Source organism: Plectropomus leopardus, unplaced genomic scaffold, assembly GCF_008729295.1.
Source record: "Plectropomus leopardus isolate mb unplaced genomic scaffold, YSFRI_Pleo_2.0 unplaced_scaffold29, whole genome shotgun sequence".
Taxonomy (NCBI): Eukaryota; Metazoa; Chordata; class Actinopteri; order Perciformes; family Serranidae; genus Plectropomus; species Plectropomus leopardus.
In genome coordinates, this window is record NW_024631600.1 from 35960 (window position 1) to 60657 (window position 24698).

General features: G+C 38.0%; 1 protein-coding gene across 1 annotated transcript; it reads left to right on the top strand.

Annotated features, from left to right (window-relative positions):
* The first annotated feature begins 114 nt into the window (after nucleotides 1-114).
* On the top strand, nucleotides 115-19439 carry LOC121938258 (beta-galactoside alpha-2,6-sialyltransferase 1-like). Its single transcript, XM_042481527.1, has 9 exons — nucleotides 115-349; nucleotides 2389-2482; nucleotides 12927-13133; nucleotides 13658-14026; nucleotides 14157-14421; nucleotides 14641-14738; nucleotides 15506-15607; nucleotides 15903-16077; nucleotides 16874-19439. The coding sequence occupies exons 2-9, from the start codon at nucleotides 2471-2473 to the stop codon at nucleotides 17143-17145; spliced, it is 1500 nt and encodes a 499-aa protein (XP_042337461.1). The 5' UTR covers nucleotides 115-349; nucleotides 2389-2470; the 3' UTR covers nucleotides 17146-19439.
* The last annotated feature ends 5259 nt before the right edge of the window (nucleotides 19440-24698 follow it).

A 24698-nucleotide genomic window follows, 5' to 3' on the forward strand; every position in this document is an offset into this window, starting at 1 on the left:
CGACATTTTTTATGCCTTTACTTAAGTATCCAAAAGTCATCAACCGCTCTTATTTTGAAAGTTTCGCCGGAAACGCTCTCCTCTAGTTGTCGCCAGCCCGACGCTCGGTGCTGCAGCCTGTGCGGTCGCAGAGAGGAGGACTAACCGCTCCGGTCTGCACTTCTCCAAATGCCACCGGACACCGACAGCGGCCACGGACCGGACGGACATCAGCGGCGGGACCGCGACGCACGCGACTCACCGGGAACATGGCGGCGGGAACAACAACCTGCTCCGTACCGTGTAGACGATAAATCAGAGAAACGACGCGGTTGGCGGGCTGGCAACGGAGGAGCATCACTCAACACAGGTCAATGAATAGCAGCGTAACACCTTAGATAAGCTAAATTTAGACAGATAAGACAGGCACATATATACAGAACTATACATTGATTTACTAATCCATAAATCGATCGATCTCAGTATGTTCTTGAAATGATCCTGGGTTGACTTGGCATGGTTTCTGATAATGGCCTGCCCTTAATATATACATGCAAATGACCTGGCATCTCATTAACTGCTGTGATTTATTTTTGAAATTATGATGTGTAAAGTGTATTCTGTGCAATACAGTTCCATTCTGTGGTATAAAATATAGATTTTTTTCTAATTTATTTTATAGTATTTTCCTCCAAATCCCTCTTCTTTTACTTTTTAATATTTAATCACAATTTATTTATTTTTACCACCAATAACTATATTAAGAAGACATCCAGTCAATACAGAACACAATAAAAACTCATGTGCTAAGAGAAATAAAAAAGTGCAACAATATGATTTTAGATAAGATGAATTAAGAGGCAGTACAGCAAGGCATGTTTACTGAAGGTAGAATAAAGGGAAACTCAAATTTTGCTGCACAAAAGAAGGATTACAAAAGCTAAAGATCATATTTTTTATTTCTCTGAGTAATGGAAGTTGAATGGTGATAAATAGTGATAAAAAATGTTTTTGGTTAAAGAAAAGTCAAGCTTTGTTGTATGTAATGGACACAGCTTAGAGATGGTGTCATAATGAATTATAATGTTGGGGTTTTTTAGGATTTGCCATTGAGGAGCTAAATAAGCAGATTTATGTGGGTATTAGATTAGGCAAAAGAGTAACGAGATTTGCATTTGAAGCAGTGTTTGGGAACGTTAGTTCTGAGATGTAATAGGTTACAGATTACTAGTTACTCTGTTAAAAATGTCATGTTACATAACTACTTTAATTATTTCATCAAAGTAATGTAACTTATTACATTTGATTACTTGTCTGACAAATGTTTTAAACCAGACATTAAAGCTGAAAAGAACCTAAAAATGTATGTGCATAAATGTTGTGTTTGCTGACCTGTGTAGTCCAAAAATATGTCAAAGGAAGGCATTCCTGTACAACAAAAAGATTTAAAGCAACAGAATGAAAGTTTTATTTGTAATATAAACTTCTAACGGAAACTTTTTTTTTCATACGTCAACCCTTTGTAATCACCAACATATCAGTAACTCTTAAATTACATATTTTTTACAGAATCTCTAACTGACTTTAGTAACATTTATTTTGTGATTTAATTACTTTAACTAGTTGCATGTAACTAGGTACTCCTCAACACTGATTTGAATTGTAGAGATTTGAACTATTGAAATATAAGAGAAGCTACACCTAAAATTCCTAAAAGTATACCCTAAATGTTACAATCTGATCTATGGGGAGCTGAAAATGCAAGCACTTTGTGTTGCAGTTATATTAAGATTTATTTGTTAGAATAATGCATTGTAAGCAGTAAAAGTCTTTTACTGAAAATGTTACTTAAAGTATGCTGGTAAAATTAGAAAAATGGAGCAAATGCAGTTATATTATGCTGTTATAATATTATATATTACATCATTGGATCATTATTACTAATGCATCAATGTAAAAGCAGGATTTTACTTATTGGTTGAAGCAGAGCTCAATTTGAACCATTAACTAATGATTATTTTCATTATGGATTAATCTGCTGGTTATTGTCTCCATTAACTGATTGATTGTTTGGTTTGTAAAAATTCTGAAAAGAAGAGAGAGATGCCTTCACAATAACCCCGAGCCCAAAGTGATACCTTCACAATGTTTGTCCAACCAACAGTCCAAATTCGAAGAACAAGCAAAACCTTTTTTAATTACACATATTCATCATGACCAATTAGATTTCATACAGTCACCCAGGAGGTGTTTGAGTCATCTGCGAGTGACTGTACCAAATTTAAGAGCATTTTTAAGTCTTAAGAAACGTAATAAGTAGCTTTCATTCTCAAGTTTGCACATAGAGGTGACAGATTCTTAAGTTTTAATCTCATGCTGAACGCTTACTGTTTGTATCTCTGTCCACAGAGGCAATGAAGGGAAACCTGAAGGCAGCAGCCTGTTTCTAAGCAACAACAATAGCAACACAGCGTGCCGTTCAACACACACCATGGGCTACAAGGTAACATCACCACTGTGTACTTAAGTAGAAGTACTAATACCACATTGTGAAAATATTCCACCACAAGTGAAAAGCCCTCATTAAAAATCTTAATTACATAAAAGTATGCAAGTATTGAAAAAAAAAAGTTTGTGGAAAAGTAAAAGTGCTCATTGTGCAGTAAAAAGTCAGTGTTTTTACTATCATATATGATCTTTTTGGATTAATTTTACTGCTGCATTAATGTGTACGCTGCCTGCAACTGCTGTTGATGTTTATGCTAATTTTAACATCTTTATATACTGTTGGGTAGTTTAATCTACAGCAAAGCATCATATTCTATAAGATCATCATACTGTACGTGTGTGGCATGGCTGTCCTGTGAGAACCGCGTAACGTTGTCTCACCTTTGAGCCAGCAAACCAGGTAGTCACAGCGCCAAAACTGTGTCTGTATAAAAAAGGACAGCCAGCAGGACTGGACCATGGGCAGGATGGGTGTGACATTTTGATTATGTGTTATGTGCGATACCTGCTGTGGGAGATTTAAAAAGCAGCTAGTAGCAATTATCAGCTAAGTCAAAGAAGAACAGCAGACGTAAATATCCGGAAACTGGGAAAACAATAAGATTTGGGAGCTCCTTACCCTCCAAGCAGATGACGAGACCAGCTGGCATAAAACAGAAAAGGTAAAGGATTGTTATTTGAAATGTCAGTGCCATTGTTATTGTTCATAAAGCACTGCCGCTGGTATCTCAGTGTTACATGTAACACTAGGCCGACACTGTTGTGTTTAACGTTACAGCTTGTTTTGGGTCTGCGATGCCACTATGCTATTTAAAATCAAACACTCGAGGATCATGTTGCCGTTGTTTGGTTCTGTGTTAATATGCAAAGGAGGCATAAAAAAGGCACTTAGGAGCAGCTCTTTAGTGTGATCTCTGTGTAAAAAGGGCTATGATGTCAGAAAAACAGCCATGACTTCAGCCATGAGGGTTTTATAAGAGTTTTAGCTTAAGGAGTACAATTTCTCAACCCAAGAGCTATAATATGAAAAGTAACTGAAGCTGTAAGATAAATGTAGTGCAGTAAAAGGTCCAATCTGACAAGTAGTGGAGTGAAAAAATAGTTCCATAATACAGGAATACTCAAGTAAAGTGCAAGTAGTTTGAATTTCTACTCAAGCACAGTACTTGAGTAAATGTACTTAATTTTATTGCACCACTGCTTCAAGCCAGCTGACAGCAAACATCAGTCCAGTCCAGTGTGTGCAATTAAAATTTCACAGTGTCAGTATTTGAAAACTCAGGTGGCTCTCCCCTCACAAATGTGTGTTTTCTGAGAGAAGATGTGCAGATGACTCACAGCTTCAACAGTAGTAACAGCTGCTGTACGTGCCATTATTCATTCACTGCTCTGATACATTTACAGTAGTAGGAGTCGTGCAAATTTAACTGCACTCATCTGCTAAAAGAAATGCTTTGAAACACAGTCAGCATTACATTCGAAACAGGAAGTGCACTGTTAAATGATCCTGGGGCAATGTAGGATTAAGTGTTTATGACCCATATCAGGGATTAAATATATATATCTTGACCTCTGCCACTTAAAGTGTGACCACTTTTTAGTCATGCATGTGGTGTGGCTCCAGGGATTGCAATGTCAATCCAGCACAGATTTACCTCATCATTGAAATTTTCCAGTCTGCTCGACCAGACTGGATTGATTCTCAGTATTTTTTCCTATAACTGTCATAATCTATGATTTGGCAGAAGACAACATAGAGCCGTGCAGCTAGATTTGGTTTTCTGATCGGCCGAAACATAAATGTCACGTTGCACCCGACAGCTACCAACCAATCAACCTCTGTGTGGTTTGATTCAGAGCTTTGCTGCTGCTGACACATACATAACCATCCAACTCCCTCATACTCCGCCAGGCCGGATTAAAAAAAACCACACACACACACACACACACACACACACACACACACACACACACACACACACACACACACACACACACACACACACACACTCACTCACTCACACACTCACACTCCTACCTTTTAATCTTGAGTAGTTTATAGCTCCATAAACCCATGCATAATACACACACACTCACACACACACACAGTCACACACAAACACACACACACACACACACACACACACACACACACACACGCACACACCTCTGACTGCCTGTGTGGTTGTGTAGTTATGCGTGTGTGTGTGTGCCTGTCTGTATGTGTCTGTGAAGGGGATTAGGGTGACATCTTTAAGCAGATATCGGGGGACAACACCATCTGTCTGAGGCTGAGAAGCTCTGCAGACTGCAGTGCTGTCGTGATGCAGCTGTTTCATTCAGTCATTCATTCATTCAGGCATCACATCATCTGGCAGCCATGTCGGAGATCCACAGCTGTGTGAGCCTCATTTTTCAGGTGATTCACACCTCAACTGTGCTGATATTGATTCAAAACTGCAGAACTTAAAGCAGCTATAATCAATATTTTTAAAAACCGAACAATGTATGAAAGGATAATGTGTTGGGTGTCTTTGGCAGTGATGAATTTATAGAGAATTATTAGCTGAATCTGAAGATTCATTTGGCTTTAACAGAGCTTTATTGTGAATTTCAGCTCAGTGTTTATCGTTAAAGCCCAAAAATTTACTGCTGTGGTTCACACTCACTGCCCCCAGTGTCATTTTCAGAGATACAGACAGACACAGAGACTAGGTGGTGAACACAGCAGGAGTTGGTGGAGACCAAAAACTGAGCTAAAAGAGTGAATACTGGACTCAGTTGAACGTAACCATAAAGACTCCAGAGTAATGCTCATATTGCTCTGTAACTGCTGGATGTTGAAATAAGCAACTGTTTGCAAACAAGTTCAAAATTAAAATGCTAAAATACTGTTATTTAGTTGAGAGAGGCACCAAAATGTCTGTAACCCTGCGACAGATACTTATCATACAGATAAAACTGGTCTGATCTCCATCAGAAAGAGAGCAAGGGTTGATTTATGCTCAATGTAAGGTACAGACACAGTTGGAGCCTTCTGTCTGTGTTCATTTCTTCCGTATTTTTGCACCTTTTCTGAGGGCTTACAGATATGGATGAAACGTAGCAGTGCCACTGGAGACTGACGGGGCGTTGGGTGTAGTTCAAGCAAGATTTTTTTTTTTTTTTTAAAGCGTAACACAACAAATTGATAATGCAGTGAAATGAATTCTCTGTCCATATGTATTTAATTGTCTCACAAACCACTGCTTTCGAAAATGCTGCCTCTGTTTCAAGGTACATTATTACAACCTCCTCCACTGTTGCCTCGTTTGTTGTTGTCTGTAACTTTTCACTGTGCACTCTCGTGCCATCTACTGGCTGTATCTGAGCCCACATACAGAACACATGGAAGTATTAGGGCATGACATTTACAATGTTTGAAATGGATGTATCTATTTTTATATGTTAAGAAAGTATAAATGAGCCTTGAAAGTATAGGTATGTGTGTGATAAATTGAATTAATCATTGCTAGTTGTCACTAGAAATAATAGCCGGTTAAAATTATTATCAAGATAATCAGAGCAAAATGGGAGGAGGAAGACTAACCATTAGCTCTGATCATGTTTTACACACACACACGCGTGCACAAAACACACACGTGTGCCCTTAAGACTTAATGGATGGAACTGCATGCATGTCCACGCGACTGTTAAGTTCAATGCAGAAAGTATGTCAGAGCCTCACACACAGTCACACTGGCTTGATATCTTCAATCTAGGATAAATGAGAGAGGTGCCTTTGGACACACGAGAAATCCTGAGAAGCCTGGGAGTGTGTGTGTGTGTGTGTGTGTGTGTGTGTGTGCATGTATATGTGTAAATTTGTGTGTGTACTGACTTCCTTATAATACATCCATGGTGTGCACTCAGGCATGAGAGAGTAACCACATGACTGTGTGTGTTTAAATGGAGATGAGTTGTGATGTTAAATACAAAGTGAATAAATGTTCGTTAGCATTCATTCAGTTAGTTGTTTTAATATCTTGTAGGATACTGTGCAATGTTTTTGTCATAATGTACGGTGCAAAGTGCCACACATTTCAGCACCACTTAAAATACAATTTGAATAATGTCATTAATAATTTCAAATGACGCTTTTAATATAGGCAATATTTTTTGGGACAATAATTCACCATTTAAATTTCAATTTCAATGTTCAATTTTAAATGTTTTCTGTTTAGGTCCCTATGATCATCCATAAAAGAGGATCCAAACAGCTCCTTCCTTCAGTTGAAGCAAAGTGGAAGCAGCTGTTTCCCCCAAAAGCCTCTTTATTATCTCACTGAGGTCAATCATTGAAATCTTTTCTGTCTTTTTAGTCTCTTTGTTTAATCTCAGCTGGAAGGACAGATGGTTCATTCACAGACTGAACCAGACGTCAGGAGGTTCCATTTCAGTAGCTTGTAAAGAGAAACCCAATGATTTTTTTTTTTGGTTTTGAATTCCTGAAAAGTTCATGCAACACTAACTTTGGGAGCTCTTAAGCTGTCGTGTAAAGACATGAATGTGGCTTATTTAGACAAATGATTAATCTAAAGCTGAAGCAATAAATGTCGATTGATCAGTTAATAAACCCTAAAATAACTGGCAACAATTTTGATAAATGTTTAGTTAAAGAGACAGTTATCCACCCTGTGAGTGACAAACTGCAGCGGAGGAAAAGAAGTCATGGAGAGCTCCGCCCGCTGGGCACAAAACGTCGGATAACAAAATGTCGGATCAATGCAATTACTATGCGTTTGTTCCACAGAACAAACATCGGCTGCCCTTTAAATAGCATGAAAATACAGGGCCAGGTTATTGTTGATCAATGGTATGATTGCTTCATGTCGATTGACACACAGAGGGTGTTGGTACTGAAAAAACATGGGCGCTGGCTGTGAAAATGACAACTGCGTGTCATATATCTGACCCTATTCATTTTGCAAAACTAACACTAAAAATCTAAGAAACGTGCAAATATTTTGGTGTATCCCTTGACTGTTATCTCACTTATTGACACCATATTGAGAATCTAACTAAGAAGCTCAATTAGAAACTGTACATTTATTACAACATTAGACTATATCTCAACCCTTCTGTTTCAGACACATATCTACATGACCTCATTCTCTCAACAATATCCTACTGTCTCCCAATTTGGTCCCTTACCACAAAGGAAACCATTGAACCAACAGCAAGACTATATAACAGAGCTCACACGATCCATGGAGAGCTTCCTCCTTGGACTCAACACTGCACTGCACTCTCATAGTCTAACGTCCTGACTTTTAGGAACGACACAAATAATCTAGCCATTGACTTTTACTTTCAGATCCAAAACAGCAACTCCAATCCTACACTTCCTACTTCATTCCAAGTCACAACACAAGAAAGCATCACTAGATCAATTTCGCATGCACTTTTCCCCGTAAAGCCTTATAAAAACAGTTATGGATAAAAATCATTGTTTCACACCTTCACTAAAATCTGGAACCAGATCCCAAACTACATTAGAACAATAACTTGTATTACTTTTTTTAAACATACATATTAACTTTTAAATCCTTTGCTGTATAAAAAAAAAAAATAATGATTGCCTTTTTAATCTCAGAAATCTTTTTTACTTTTACTATTTATGGATTAATGGATTTCTGAATTAAATTATTTTATTATCCATTAAGATATCAATGAATTAAATGCTTTATTATCAGTCAATATAATGACACTTGTGGTCCTTCATAGTTGTGAAAATGCTCCCTTGCATAATCATGCTAATAATCCACAGACTATCTGTGTGATTACCACTACAGATGAGTGAGATAATATTTTGTTAGTCATTTGAAAAAAAACTTTCAATGACATTTACTTCCTTTAAACACAAGATAAAACAAACCACATAAAAAACACAGGTTTTCTAACCGAATCTTTGCTGCTAAATACTGTACACAAGTGAGTGAGTGAAACAACAAAGGAGAATAAGGACATGGGAGCAGGCCATCACTGCCTGGGGTGATGGGTGAAATCAGGGAGAAAGAGCAGAGAGGAGGAGGACGAGGAGGAGGAGGAAGATGGCTTGATTCATCAGAGGATGGAAAAACTGGAGGGAAGGCGGGACGAGAGATGCCTGAAGAGAAAGAGCAAAAAAGAGAGAGAAGAAAATGGGGGAAGTCCATTACAGGAGCCAGTGATTGCCCTTTTATTCCACAGTGTTTTTACAGTAATTTGAACTGACTACCAGTCAGATTTAATTGATGTTAACAGCACATCTGCAGACGTAATGATCATATAATAATAATAACAGTGATAATAATGAGTGAAGGAGAAGAAAGAGGAAATCAGTGGTTTACGGACAGGTGTTCAATATTAAACACGAGGGTCTAGCAAAAAAAAAAACAAAAATAAGACTAAAACAATAATCAAAATTGTTTCATTATATTCATCTGTATCCTTTGAAGGGTGAGAATGAAATCAAGTTAATTTCTTCAATAGATTTTTATCTATCTAGTGCACATTTTCCCCTGATCGTGAGAGATTTGCAAACTGTTGAGAGTTGGGAGGTGAAACACACAGGTGCAGGAGCTCTAAGAACAACTAGAGGTTAGTTATAGTAGCTTGCTGCCATTTGTTTCGAACATCATACTTCTTCCAGGAGTTATAACTCAGTCAAATCAAAATGCACAGACATATAGCAACATGAATCAATGTCTATAAATCAGCACAGAAAAAAGACATCTCTTATGCCTGCAGAACTTACCTGAGAAACATCACGTTTTAAGGTTTTCTTCATTATCAGCGTAATCCACTGATAGTTGTCTGTACATCCTTAGGCACAGTGCATTCAGGAATACCTAATTCTGCATACTTTTAATGGTGCTATTTTGCCTAAAATAAGTACAAATACAGACAAAAAGTAGACTCAAGTTGTAGCACACAGCAGACCTCACTGACATTATACTTCCTGTTTACATCCCCCAAAGCCTCAATTATCAGTTACCGCAAAAATAAAAGAAACATAATGAATATTAATAATAATGACAAATACAGTAGTATTCATTCAAATATTAACAGCCAATCTCAATGTGATTTGAGATATTTTGCTCTGAAGAAAAAAAAAACCCTAACATACCAACCACCATCATCTTTAGGCCTCACCAACAGTCCAAGATTTTTTTAAAGCCTTGTGGCTGAGCTAGTGCTCAAGAGTGAGGCTCAGTCTCACAAAAAGCTGCAGTGATACAGTGAAATGTAATCACTGAGCAAATATAAATCCCTCCAGGACGGACGGAAGTCTTACATGACTCAGCGTTTTCTACAGCAGGTACTAGAATGTCTCAAAATCAGCTGATGCAAGGCTTCCAAGTGATGAGGCAAAAGAAAATATTTACTTTGTGGTGAAATAACTCTTGGTTTGGCTTCTCATCTGCAACCAACTTGTCTAAAGAGACCCTACGACAAGCTATTTCCCCTGAAAGAACGACTTCCATGGACATAAAAACCATCATAATAACGTGGTGATTCTTGGAGGAGATGCCTCCCAGTGGAGGCATGTTCAACTGGGAGTGAACCCAGCTTGTTCCTGGTTCCTACTGGTTCCTACTCTGAAGGGATTATTAACACCATATGGCCTGGGAACACCTGAGCGGGGGATGCAGCTATTGGTGGGAGGCTAATTTACTTCACCGACTGCCACCGTGACCTAGATAAGCATCAGAAAATGGATGTAGAAACAACATCAAACCCTGGATCCAGTATTATACAGTACATGCCACCTGGGCACAGTTTTCCCTGCTACTACACAATATGGCCAAATGGACTGGAAGAAGACAGAAATCGATGGAATCTATCACATACAGCAGACCCTATGGAAAACAAATTTACACATGACTGCACAGCTGGCTGCATGCAGAGAACTTATACAATCAATATGTTCCCGCTGTGTTATTTCTACAGCAGCTGGCTTGCACAAAGCCAGAGCTCAACAACAACACTGCTGCCACATTAAGAACATCACAACAGCCGTAGCATTAGTCTAAATATCTTGTCTTTCTATAAAAAATATGGACTTAACTTTAATATAAACAATCTTGATACTGATCCTAATTTTACAGTTGTCAGTGCTCTTCGGAGGACAGACTGTCATGGTGTGAGTGTACGTTTTTCATTTATTTATTTATACAGGAAAGGATTTAGAAGTAACATCAGGTGTGTTATAGTGAAAACTGGCCTGACTCCAGTTAGACTGACAGAGACAAGACAACAACAAAACATAGGCAGCTACATAGACATTACAGAGTAAAGGTCTTTAGTGGCATAAGCAAGACTGTGTGAGATTTGAATCAGTGGTTGCAAGTATGTCCTATCAAACAGTGTGTATATTTATGCATAAAATGAGTTATAGACATTATTGGTCTAAGGTACTATGAGATCTTCTTCCAGATTTTAGCGTAGGTGCAAAAAATGATGTCTGACAATAACTGATTTCATAAGGCGGTACAGGAAAAATGAGTCTTGTCTTGTGTTGTGACTTGGAAGTGAAGCAGGAAGTTTAAGATTGGAGTTGTTCTGGATCTGAAAGTAAAATTCAATGGCTGGATTATTTGTGTAATTCTGAAAAGTTAGACTGTGAGAGTGCAGTGGTGAGTCCAAAGAAGAAGTTTTTCATGGATCTTGTAAGATCTGTAATAGTCTAGCTGTTGGTTCAATGGTTTCCTTTGTGGCGAGGGACCAAAATGGGAGACAGTAGGATACTGTTGAGAGAATGACTGCATGTAGATATGCTGTATGTCTGAAACAGAGGGGTTCTGATCTTATTATAGACAGACAATTTCTGATGGATCGTCTTAGTAAAGCGCACAATGGGGTGTCAATAATTTGGATGACAGTTGAGGGATACACCAAGATATGTATATGTATGATTGTACGTTTCTGTGATGTTTAGAGTTTGTTTTGCAAAATGAATAGGGTCACACATATAGATTTTTTTAGAGGAATAACCAGTCATGTTAGTGGTTAACCATCTGAGAACTGTTAAGACTGATAAGAGGACAGCACTGTTTGTTTGGTCAGCAGGATCTGATGATTCATTGTATCAAAGGCTTTGTCAAAATCAATAAATATGGTTCATATATATACACTATGTTTGAAATGATATGAATGATAACCCAATAAATAAATAATGCAATATCACCATTATTTTGAATTAAAGTCAATAATTTTTCCATTATTTTACATTAAAATGAGAAATAAAAGGAATAATTTTCAAAAATAGTTTCAAATGATTATGTGAATCAATAATTGATTAATAAATGGATTGATTAATAGCTCAATAATAGGTCACATTAATGCGCAGCACACGTGAAGAAGGCTTCTAATGAAGACTGAATTGCAAATAATAAATTTTACCTTAGTAAAATGTGCAAATATAGTTGGTTCTGGATTTATTTTTTTGTTTCCAGGAATTATTCTCCTTATTTGTTGGGAGTTGTGTAAATGTCAGCCGAAAAACTCCCTAAATGCTGAGGAAAGGAGCTTCAGTGCTTCCTCTTCTGTCTCATGCAGTCTGTCTTTTATGAGGGGAAAGGAGATCCTGTTGACCCACTTGCTCAGGCAAAAAAAAAAAAAAAAAAAAAAACCTCACAGCGCAGATAAGTGCTGCCATCAAGTGATTTCAAACACCACATCAGTCAAGATTTAATTTACCCTCACAGTAAAGAGAAATACAAATTAATATATGCATTCTTTGGGGCACAAAACTGTGAAAACACCTTTTAAAATCGATATTTTGAACTTGTTTGCAAACATTTGCTTATTTCTACACAGAGCAGTATTCATTCGCAGTGGTTTTTTTGTGTCCAACTGATAAATCTAAGTCCAATATTCTGTCTCTTTAAACTTCATCATTAGTCCTCACCTCATGAAGGAAGCATCTGTCCCTTCAGCTGCTAAATGCTTCACTGTGTTCATCAGCTAGTCTCTAACTGTGTCTGTCAGCTGTTTTCAGATGAGCAGTGTTTTCTAAAAAATGGGCCTGTCATTTTTTTTTTCCAAAATTCAATGTTTTGAACGTGATACAAAAAAAGTATGCAATTCAAAAAACCTGAACACCAACAAACACCACTAAAGAAATGTGTGGAAACAGTTTGCATTTTTAGATAACAAACCTGTTTAAAAGACGTCTTTAAAAACATTTGAATTAATTAAAACAAATTACACATTAGTTCTTATTTGCTCAAACTTGATTTTTTGAAAAAATTGAAAAAACTCAACTACTTAAATTGATACTTGAAACACAGTAGGCTGTTTTATTAGCTTAGCCCAGCTGTTGCAAACGGTTGCCATCCTGATTTAAAGTGTTGGATACATTTTAAAAGTTCAGACAGACTTACCAGACAGTAAACTGTAAATGTCCTCTGCAGATCCCTGGGGCGGCGATGGACCGAGTCAGCCTGCTGTGGCGTCTGAGGCGTCGGGCTCGCCGTGGAGTTCTCTGCATGGCCTTCTTCTGCATCTCCATGGCCCTGCTCTACGCCATCTGTGCTGAAAACAGTGTGCCCGTCACTGACGCCATCTTTGGTGTCCAGGCTCGGACACGGGCTCAGCCTCGTGCACACTCTGTCATCAAGGTCTGCTGCCATATTTCATTGTCACCTAACACAAAGCCACACCCATTTTTTAAGTTAGAAAAGTCAATAAAATGCTCTTACCTCTGTTGTTCTGATCATTTTAGTCCCATGAGGAGTGATTTCCTTACCTGAGATGCTTGATGACTATAGAGTAGTGCAGGAAGGAGTCCTAAAACCGAGAAATTAGTTAGAATGTAGCAGTTTTTTTTTCAATTTTTATTTTTTTCTGGAATTTTGGTTTGATGCCTGAAAATAGGTCTATGTTTAACGCAAGCTTAAGATACTTTCATGTTTTGCTCTACGTGTCTTAAAAAGCTGCTAGCTAAATGAGACTTAAGAACATCAGAACAGAATATGGCTTTATGACATTGAAGCCGTGCAGTCATAGTGTAGTTCATTTATAGCCGAACACGAGGCTAACACTCTAAATTCTGGTGATTGCATTTACACTTCAAATATCATAAAAGTGACCATGGATGTTTGACCTACTTGACTTGACATCGGCGTCCCTCTATCTCCCACAGGTGCTGCGAGGCGGAGCCAAGCCCATGTACATCGACCCTCAGAAGCTCCCAGGTGTTGTCCCAGGTGACCCTCACCGTCCAATCCCTGTCCTCTCCTCCCCAAACCACACCCATGAAGCCGAGGAAGGGCTGTCAAAGCGGAAGCCGAGAGAGCGGGAGACCGCTGGGTTTTTCTCTCGTCTGCTGCCGCGCCCCTTCACGCGTGCCCTGGAGACCCTGTTTGGAGGCCGCCGCAGAGGGGAGCTGAGTGGCAGAGTGGGGGATGCTGAGTTCTTCGGACCTCACGGGCTTTTGGGAGAGGTGTGGGATGACGAGATGTCCAGTAACATGCTGGGAAGCAGACTGAGGAAGGTGGTGCAGAATTACCAGGTAACTTTAGTATTCGGTGGAGAAAAATTGAACTTTTTGTAATAAATAGTTGATTTAAATCACAAAATGTAACTGTACTCTAAATATTTTAACTATACTGGCATAATTCTTACCTTGATTTTTCTGTCAGGCAATGAATAAGTACGGAGTCGAGTTCTCCGGCCCTGGCGGAGTGTCTAGCAGGCCTAAGTTGAGTGGTCCTGAGCTTCTCTGCCAGATGAAGGAGAAGGTAGAGGTCACAACTTTGACGTCTGACCTCCAGCCCTTCTCGTCGGTGCCCTGGGCCGCACAACTGCCACCAAACCAGCTGACCTCTGACCTGGGGCCGTACAGGAGTTGTGCTGTGGTGTCATCAGCAGGGTCCCTCCGCAACTCTGGACTTGGCAAAGAGATAGGTGAGATATTTTTAGCATAATCATGTTTTAAGAATGAATGAATGGTTTCTGCAGATATTTTTAAAAACCTTTGATAAGAAAAACAAACATTTGGACATCTTTACATTCACGTTCTCTTTCACTTTTGTGTTAGTTATTTACAGAGGTAAAAACAGACATGTGTTGCATCAATAACATTTAATTTCTCCTAAAAATATTATTACTATTACTAAACCACAGACTCTCATGATGCTGTGCTGCGCTTCAACGCCGCGCCGACCACTGGCTATGAGAAGGATGTCGGTTCAAAAACTACTATCCGCCTCATCAATTCACAGGTAAACACACTGACTTGCTAAAGGATATTTACGGCAACTGACACAGATAGTCCTCATGTGTTTGTATAGCACTCAGAATTAAATATAAAAAGTTAAGACAAAGAAGGGAAGCTGTACCTAAAGATGAATGCTTTTTTTCCCCAAACTTATTTTGAAGAGATCCTTATGTGGTTTACGTGAATATTTATGATGGATAAAATGTCAGATTTCAGAAAGAGGTAAACTTAGCACAAGTCTTCAGTTTTTTTCTTATCTTGGGTTTTACATTTACTACAAGTTTAAGAATAAATTTTCAAATAATTGCAAGTACAGGTAATGACCATAGCATGACCTTAACCTTTAAGTATGCCAAATAAGCTATTCGCAGTTCCTATTTTCAATGTTTGATTCTCAGGCAGATTCTGCGGTTTTCTCTAAGCTTGAACATTTCCAATTTTGAGGATGAGAAACTTCAGTTCTATTTTGGTTAAATAATAACAGATGTAATCTCACATATGTACTCAAGCTGCCCTTGAAAGCACTTTGATGGAGCAGAGATAATGTATCTCAGTTTCCATTCAGCCAAAGACTGTTTGTAAATGGTTTGACCGACTTACAGGATGAGAGGTTTTGAATCAAACAAGTTTGTACTCCAGGAGCTCTTCAGTGGGTTTATTAAAGACTGTTTATTAGAATTAAGACATTTTTAATGAAATAAATAGTCAGCCTATGCTGTAGCTATAGATATATTGCATTTGTATTTAAATTAATGTGCGCCTGTGCTATAGGTGATGGCATCTGATGACCATCGCTTTCTGTCGAGCTCTCTGTACAGCTCGGGTGCTCTGGTGGCCTGGGACCCCGCCCCCTTCTCTGCTGACCTCACTCAGGTATGGTCCAAAGGCCTGGTCACATGTAATGCTGCATTCACACAGTGTCAGCAGAATGAAAACACAAAAGCATCCTTAACCCTTAGAAAAAGCCATTTTTGACTTCAATAGATTAAATTTTGCCCCATGTCTGCCCCTTCAACTTTGGGAGGCTGCTCACAGTTTGAACTTTCTCAGAGAGAAGAAGAACATCTGATCATTAACTTCAGCTGTGTACAGACACAGGAATGTAAACCCATAGTACTAAACAATGATTTAAAGAAGTCTCAGTTGTACTCTGTGACCCCCCCTACAGTGGTACAACAGGACGGACTATCCCATCTTCACCCAGTACCAGAGATACAGGAGGGTTCATCCTATGCAGCCCTTCTACATCCTGCATCCTCGCTTTGAGTGGCAGGTCTGGCAACGAATACAAGACAACATGGCCGAGCCCATCCAGAAGAACCCGCCTTCCTCTGGCCTGCTCGGTATTTGAAAAGTCAACATTCTCATTAAAGCATTTCTTTTGACTAGTTAAAGTGATGGTCTGCACCAGCTGAAAATGAGAAGCTACTACTTGAATGTTTTGCACTCTGCTTTTTGGCAATGAGAGGAGAGAGAATACAGATTTGTTACCATCTTAGTCAAGCGAGTCTGTGTATTGCCAACATGAACAGAAAGTAGAGTATGGTAGAGAAGAAGAAATGCAGTAGAGAACAGTAAAAAAAAAGGCAGATGAATATGATGAAGATACACAGTAGTGCACAGTAAATAAAAGGCACAAGAAAACAGTTAGGATGCACAGTAGGCTATGGTAAAAGAAACACAGTGCAGAGAAGTAATTAAACATAGTGGAGTAGTTAAATAAATGCAGTAAAGTATAGTAAAGACACACAGTAGAGTATGGTAAAGAAACTCAATAGAAAACGGTCGAGAAACTCATGGAGTACTGTAAAGAAACACGGCAGAGTACAGTTAAGAAATGAAGTAGAGCACTTTAGAGAAGCCCAGTAGACTACGGTAAAGAAACAGTCAAGTATGGTAAAGAAAAGCTATACAATATGGTAAAGAAATGCAGTCAATAAAAGCAATAGAGTACTGTAGAGTACTGTAAGAAACTCAGAAGAGTATGGTAAAGAAATGCAGTTGAGTACAAGAAAGAAACACCATAGAGTTCAGTAAAAGAACGCTGTCACGTACAATAAAGAATACCGCCAGATACTTAAAACAGTTCCTCTGTAAAAGAAATGTGATCAAATGTTCTCTACTTTCTATGCCCCCCAGGCACTGTCCTGATGATGTCGCTGTGCGAGTTGGTGCACGTTTACGAGTTCCTGCCATCCCGCAGGAAGACGGAGCTTTGCCATTACTACCAGCGCTTCTATGATGCCGCCTGCACACTTGGCGCCTACCACCCTCTGCTGTACGAGAAGAACCTGGTCAAGCGGATGAACCAGGGGTCTGACCGAGACATCTACTCCCATGGGCGCGTCAAGCTGCCTGGGTTCAGAAAGCTGAACTGCACCCAGGCTGCTGGAGGTTTACCCAACCATTGACTGGGAAATACAGGAATAGTGAAGCACACAAACACACACACACACACACACACACACACACACACACACACACACGCACACACACACACACAATGAGCATGAAGACACGTTAACATGAGGACAGACGCATGAACACTTCATTCTCACTGCCAGAACAAAAGGAACGCTGTGCCACTCACTATAAATACTACATGCTGTTGCTATAGGCTGTAAACAACTCACGTACAAACACACACACACACACACACACACACACATTCACACACACACAAACTGGCGTCAACTGATAGATGTGCCTGCTGTTCACACATAATCTTATGAGGATGTTCCACTGATACTGTTCATCTCTGAAATCAATCTTTAAAGGACCATGCCACTGTTTTTAAGGTTTACGGCAGTTACTTTAATGTATACTTTTAAGAGAAATTAATTAGCCAAGTCTTTTACAAAGCATGCTACCAGGTTTTAGATACAGTATCTTTCAAACAAAAATCAGCTCCTGCCCACCGTCAACACTTACTGGCAAATTTATGGAAGAGGTAAAATAAATATATACAATGGGGCGTGAAAAAATAAACTACAATGTAGCCTTAAGTACTTAAAGTTGATTAAATATGAATGACCAAAATCAAGAAAGAAAGACTTGAAACTTGATTAAGAAACATTATCTGTCACAGTAAACAAAGGATGTAATTGCATTGCCATTTAAGTACAAGTCTATTGTTATTCTACAAATCCCATAAGAAGACCAGAAACAGAAGAAATAATAAGAAGAAATAATATATTATGATGAATCCACCTCTGAGTATTTAACCTGAGCTTTTTCTGTGGTAAACTCTTGCATCCATAAATGTTCATGAATATACTTTTAGTCTCTTATTGCACCTTAGCAGTGACAAAATAAACAAAAATGATGATCTCTAAAAGGCTCATTATGCTCAACATAAGATATACGGAGCCTTCTGTGTATGTTCTGCACCCAGTACGTCCGTATTCTGTGTTTTCCGATGGCTTACGGACATGCACTAAACGGAGCAGTATCACCAGAAATTGAGATACTACAGTAGCCAAAGAACACTTTTAAAAAACATGGCATAATCGAACAAATCTAAAATTTAGTGAATAGAATTCTCAGTCCAAATGTCGTGATGTATTAAATGGCCTTGCAGACCACTGCTGTCTACAACTTGTTATTGTTACGACCTCCTCCACAGTTTGTTGAGGAGTGAAACTTTTGACTCTGCCCTCTAGTGCCATATTGGATGTGTAGTATATGCCAACATAAATGATGCATGGAAGTATGAGAGCAGTGCAGTTTACAATATTAAAAACGAACGACATCTATTTTTGTACGTAAACAGATTACTAATGAGCATTACGCTTTCACACTTTCATGTATATCAATCAAGTCTGAAGTCTAAATGCAAACAGCAGGCACTGGAAACTGCACATCAGTAATATGACACACACAATTTTGTGTTTTATGGGACTGAAACATGTCAAATTAGTGGTATGGTCCTTTAATCTAAATCTAATCATGAAACAAACCAAGTTCGTAAACCGAGCCCCCAGAGAAGTGGGTCTGTAGCCAAATAAACCTCATTCCTCATCACACATTACAAAACAACTACCACGCACACCTGTACAGAGAGGGCCTTTACATTTTGTGTATATACTGTAAGATATTACACTGTGAGGCGCTACGCTCACTCTTTCACTCCCATCTTGATTTTTACTTTGAAACCAAATCACAAATGTTACTTTCCTTTTGATTGTTGTTTCACATTGAGCTCGACTGTCCTAAAAGGAGCTGCCTGTGGAGTAGTTTTTTCTTTGTTTTGTGGTAGTGCCTAGATCAGTTTCTGGATCAGTTTTTCACTGCCGATAATGCTTCCCTAACATCCGATCATACTGAGGACCAATCTGATTCACTGCTGTTACTCAGCTCACTTTAAATTAGTCTTGCGAGTTCATAAAGACGTACAATCAAATGGCACATATATGCATGAATAAGACAGAAAATGCTGCGGTTTTGCTTTGGTTTCAGACAAGTTTCTTGTGGCTTGGATTTTAGTTTGGGGATTTTTTTTTACAGCTCTATTTTCAGAGCTCGATAAACACTTGGCTAGAAGTCAGCAGTTTCCTCCAAATGTGATTGCATTTGTTCTCAGACTTTACTTACTGTGGTGAGTAGTCTCCACAACTCCACGCCACACAAAGGAGCCTGTGAGTCACAGTTAAAGTACGCCCACATTAAGCTGGTTAAATTTAAAAATGCGTCTCCTCCTCTCCTCTCTCCAAAAATGTTTTCAAGAGTGGATAAATCTTACAACTTCAGCTTGCTGTTCGTTTGTAACTAAACTATCTGCAGGTCTTGAAAAGTCTTAAGAAGCATGTATTTCCGTTTCTTTCCTTTAAAAATATTTAAAAGTCTTGAGTTTTCCAGATTTGTTTTAAGTTTTCCAAAATAAAGGAGGACAAAGATGAGATGTAGCCATTTTGTTAAGGTTTTTGAGTGTGGACAAAAGATCTTTAAGAAAGTGATCTTGAAACACAAATGTGGACAAAAAATGAGTTATTGTGGACATAGTCTGACAACAAAAAACTCAACATAAGAAGTAAACATCCTCAAAATACAGTGAAAACATGGAGGTTGCAATCTGTCGGCTGGGTGATTAGCTCAAATTAGCGCTTAAATGAGATACAGTTTATGAATTAGACAGCTTTGTAGTTGTCTGTGTATATTTCCCTCTGCTTCTGGTCTTTTTTTTCCTAAACTAAGACGCACAGACTCTTTTCTGGATCCACAGAAGAAACTGATCTCTCATCTGACTGTGGAGTATGAAAAAAAAAACAAGGAAATTTCACTAAAGAATGATTAACTGCACCTTTAAGAAACCTGTGGAGTGAGTCAAGTGGTCAGAGAGCTGATGTATGTCTACACACAACACACACATACCTGCACACACATGTCACTGGATCTACTTATTGAGGAAAATACTGCCTGCAGATGACTTAACTCCAATTAACTTAAAAATAATCCAACAATACAGAAAAAACCTACAAGTTAAACAGACTAACTGTTTTGTACCAACATAGTCAACCATGTAACAACCTGTTCCAAATAGCCTTTTTATAATTCTTATAAAGTGTATATATTACAGCAGTAATACCCAGGAGGACGATCTATAATGTGATTCTGTGACTCAGCCATGTGCAGCACAACTAGAGTTTTATTTTTACAAATATTCATCTGCATAAACTTGGTAAGGTAGCTTCTATCTAACATAGTAGATAAGCTCCCTTGCAGTCTCTGGTGAGACCTTAAAGAGAAAGTTCATCCCAAATACATAAATGCTACACGCTATAGAGATGTCTGCCTTCTCTCCAAAATTAGGGAACTATATGGCATTTGGCTTTTGGTGCTCAAAGCATCACAAAATACATTTGAATAACTCAACTTTCCAGAAATCATGACCCGATTACTCAAGACAATCCACAGACCTTATTGTGAATAGTTTCATGTAGGAACTATTTTCTTTCTACCAAACTACACCCACCAACCATATCACTGCTCAGAGGGAAGCATGTATCTACTGTGATTTTGAGGTGAACTGTCCCTTTAAAAGAATGCTAGTAGTTCTTTTGCTATGTGTTTATTTTGTTGTTGTTTTTTGCTGAAAAATATGTATTACAAAATGAATATACCATACCTGTCACATTTACATACATTGTCGCCCATCGGTGTTTGAGGTCTATATGAATTGTTAAATCATTTGCTGAGCATTAGACAAGAAGTTTGCTGACCACTTAAGTGTTTGTATGCTAAATGTGTAGCAGGAGCCATGGAGAGAATTAGCTTAGCTTAGCTTAGCATAAAGACTGGAAACATGAGCAAACAGCTACCCTGGCTCTGTCCAAAGGTAAAAGAAATACCTTGTTACATACATACCTTGTTTATTTAGTATGTATATTAACCAAAATGCAAAAATGACAAATTATGGTTTTATGGAGAATTATATGCTGGACTGTAGCATGTTTCCAGTCTTTATGCAAAATTTAACTAATCTGACAACAGGCTCTAAAAGAGAGTTGTATCAGTCTTCTCATCTAAGTCTCGTCAAGTAAGCAAATTATCATACTTCCCAAAATGGCAATTTCTTTAGGAGCCAAACTGATTGGACCTCATATGACTCTAACCCAACCTGAATTAATAATATACGCTATGTTTTGGTTATTTCTTTCTTAAAGACGAGGTTTGTGCAAGCACTGTTAGCACGAAACAAAACTGGCTGATAATAGCCAGTAAGACTTCTTCATGGGTTGTGTGAGTAGTTCAATAACGGAACTGAAATCGCATCCATCTGTCAACATTATGACACCTTGGCGTCTCATCTTGCAGCTCAAATTTTCCAAAACTGTGTCTGAAAAATGTTCCAGGAACTAAATCTCTAGTCTGCTCACACGTCTGTATCACTGTTGTACTTTTAGTGTTATCACAGTAAAGAACAGCCTCGTGGGTATTATGTCTTTTATTCTATTACTACGACGCATGTGTACCATCTGTAAAAAGTTTTCTCCAGAGCAGCGTAGCAACAAAGGAAACACTCTACATCTCTGATGGACGGAGAGATGATTTGCATGCATGAATTCTGCATTTACTGCATTACTTTTCTTCACTAAATGTGAAATAAAACATGCATATTGTTATTAGCACATCACATGAGCCAGCTCATTAGCATGCAAAGATAATGAGCCTGAATTAGACAGGTTGGGTCCTTGGAGGATGGATATTATGTGTCTAGAATTTTTAGATTTTATAGAAAAGAGAACCGCAATATAAGATGCCACTGATTTTGAGAATACCACCCTCCTCCAGCAGCTGTTTTTACCTTACAGAGCCACAAGCTGGGCTACAGACCCAGTCATTGTCAGGCATAATTCCCAGAAATATATATTGTCTAATATTCAATAGGGCCAAAGTTTCACCTCAGTATGAACTAAGAGCCTGAGCAAGAAACTCCAAGGAACAAAGTGGGCCGGCTATTCTTTTTCTTATCATTTTGTTTTCATGTTTTTACCAGGACTTTATTGTATATTTAGGAGGCAAATACTTGATGTCATTGCCTTCAGACAAAACACAGAGAACATTTTCTCCCTATGCAGTTGCACGCTTGTCTCAACTCCTGCTCATTTAATTTGTGAAACGTTTTGACATTTTTATTTTAGCTTAAAGATTTTCATCTCTTTTGCCTTCAACCTTGTGCTTTCTCTGAATGGGTTGCATGTTAAGCTGTTAACTGTGGTGATTGATTGTATTTACTATTTTTCTCCTCTGGTACTGAGCTCACACTCTTGCTGTGAAAGCAAAAATGCAATTAAGAAAAAATGCTTCCATGTTCACCAGAAACATGCAACGAAGCATACAACATTAAACTTTCATAAGCATTTCATAATAATGGAAAACTCCCTTTTTCCTTTTACTTGTGTTTTAACCAGTTTCTGTTTGAGTTCAGCTTTTAATTAAATTCAATAAACCTTAAATAACTTAAGTGTGATTGCCATATGTATAAATTGCTTGTTCCCAGGTGAAAAACTAGTCCAAATTATTAACATTTTATCAACCAAATTATCCACCACTTTGGGTCCAAACTAAAATATCTCAACATTCATAGGATGGATTATCATGAAATTTTGTCAAGAGATGAATCTCTAACTTTGGTGATTCTGACTTTATCTCTCGTGCCACCATGAGGTTGACATATGTTGTTTTGAGTTCAGCAACTATTGGATGGATTGTGATGAAATTTGGATCAATCCTTTGCTCCAATGCAATAATGACATTCCCATCAGCTTCAGCTGTACTTTGGATCTACCAATAGTTGTTCTCATGTTAATATGTTAATTTATGATGGTGATCATGCAACCTGCTATATATCAGCATGTTACCATCGTGGATATTTATTTAGCACAAAGCACCACTGTGCCTAAGTGCACCCTCACAGAGAAACTAGAATGCTGCAAAGCCTCTTTAACCTTGTTTTCTGGTGAATTATTGGATACTTCACTTCCTCAGGTCTCTAAAACGTGTTTAGATAAAACAATCTGAGAAGGAAAAATCACTCTTTGGTTGCACACAAATCATTTTGGCCAGTTTAAGAGATCACCATCGATTTAAAATCTCCACTGCTTGAATATTACATTTCACATTCACACAGGCTATAAAATGCACTTCACTCTGCTTCTCTGGTTTCGTAACACTATATTTTTAACCCTGGGCACATTTGACACTGCCTCCAAAATCAGTGCTGTACATGTTTAAGTAAAGCTTCAATTGGATGACTAATAATATTAATATTTATTTTAATTATCATTAATATTATTATCATTAGAGTTTTATTTTGAGGATTCCTAATTTTGTTACAAATGCTGTCAGTGAACTGTTTTCAAGATGCTTTGTTAATGACTTTATGTTTCAGGTGTCACGTCAGCCCTTTTGTCTGTGTGTGAGCAGGAGGTTGTGATAATCATGTCCAGATGTTGAGATGAAGAAAATATATGTATTTAAAACTGTAAAACTGAGGCCATCAGTCAATAAAGAACTGAACAAAAAGGCTGGAAATCATCCTTAAAGACTGTGGAAATTATGTATGAAGAAACTAAGGAAGATTTAAAAGGCCCACATATAGCACTATATGTATTTCAGTTTTATCTGAGTTTTAACTGTGTCTACACTAAATGAAAAACATTTTTTTTTAATCTTCCATATACCTCAGACTGAAGACAAAGGAGTACGCCCTCTGCTGGTCAAACTGTTAGTTGCTAATAGTGTGGAGGACGAAAAACTGATTCATTATTTAACAAGAAAAAAATGCTAAAATAATAATAAAATAATAACATAGTTGAATTACTTAACAAAATACATATGTAGCCCAACATAGATGTTGAAATAAGTATCTGAAATAGATAAATATGTATAGGATGATTAATACATAAGTATAAAAATAAATGATTAGATGCAGAAATTAATAAATAAATGTTGGTAATTAATTTGGACATTAACAGATATGCTGCCTTCTTCAATATTTCTGTACAGTAAACTGTTTATAACGTGTCTGCTTTTATTCATTTATTTACACCTGTATTTCTGTGTCTGTATGTATACTGGATAGACATTCAGAAAATAAATACATCATTGTCGATTTGTGAAGTATCTAAATGTGTATGTGTCTTTCTCATTCTCTCTCTATACCGTAAAGCTTCAAATAAATGCCTGTCTAAATTACATGCCCGGTCTGATTGCGATTAAGTTCATTTTTATACAAGTTCTTTAAATGTAGAAAACCCGGTTGTTTTGGCTACCTGCTGGAGTTAACGTTAGTTAGCTGCATATGCATAGCTGGCATATGTGTCTAACTTTTGCCACTATGGACATACTACTCACAATGATAACTTGGTGAGATTCTCTACAATTTATTCATTGCGTTTTTTTACTGGAAACATGAGCACCAAAGAAAACAGTATTACCGGCATAGTAAACAAGAGAGACGCAA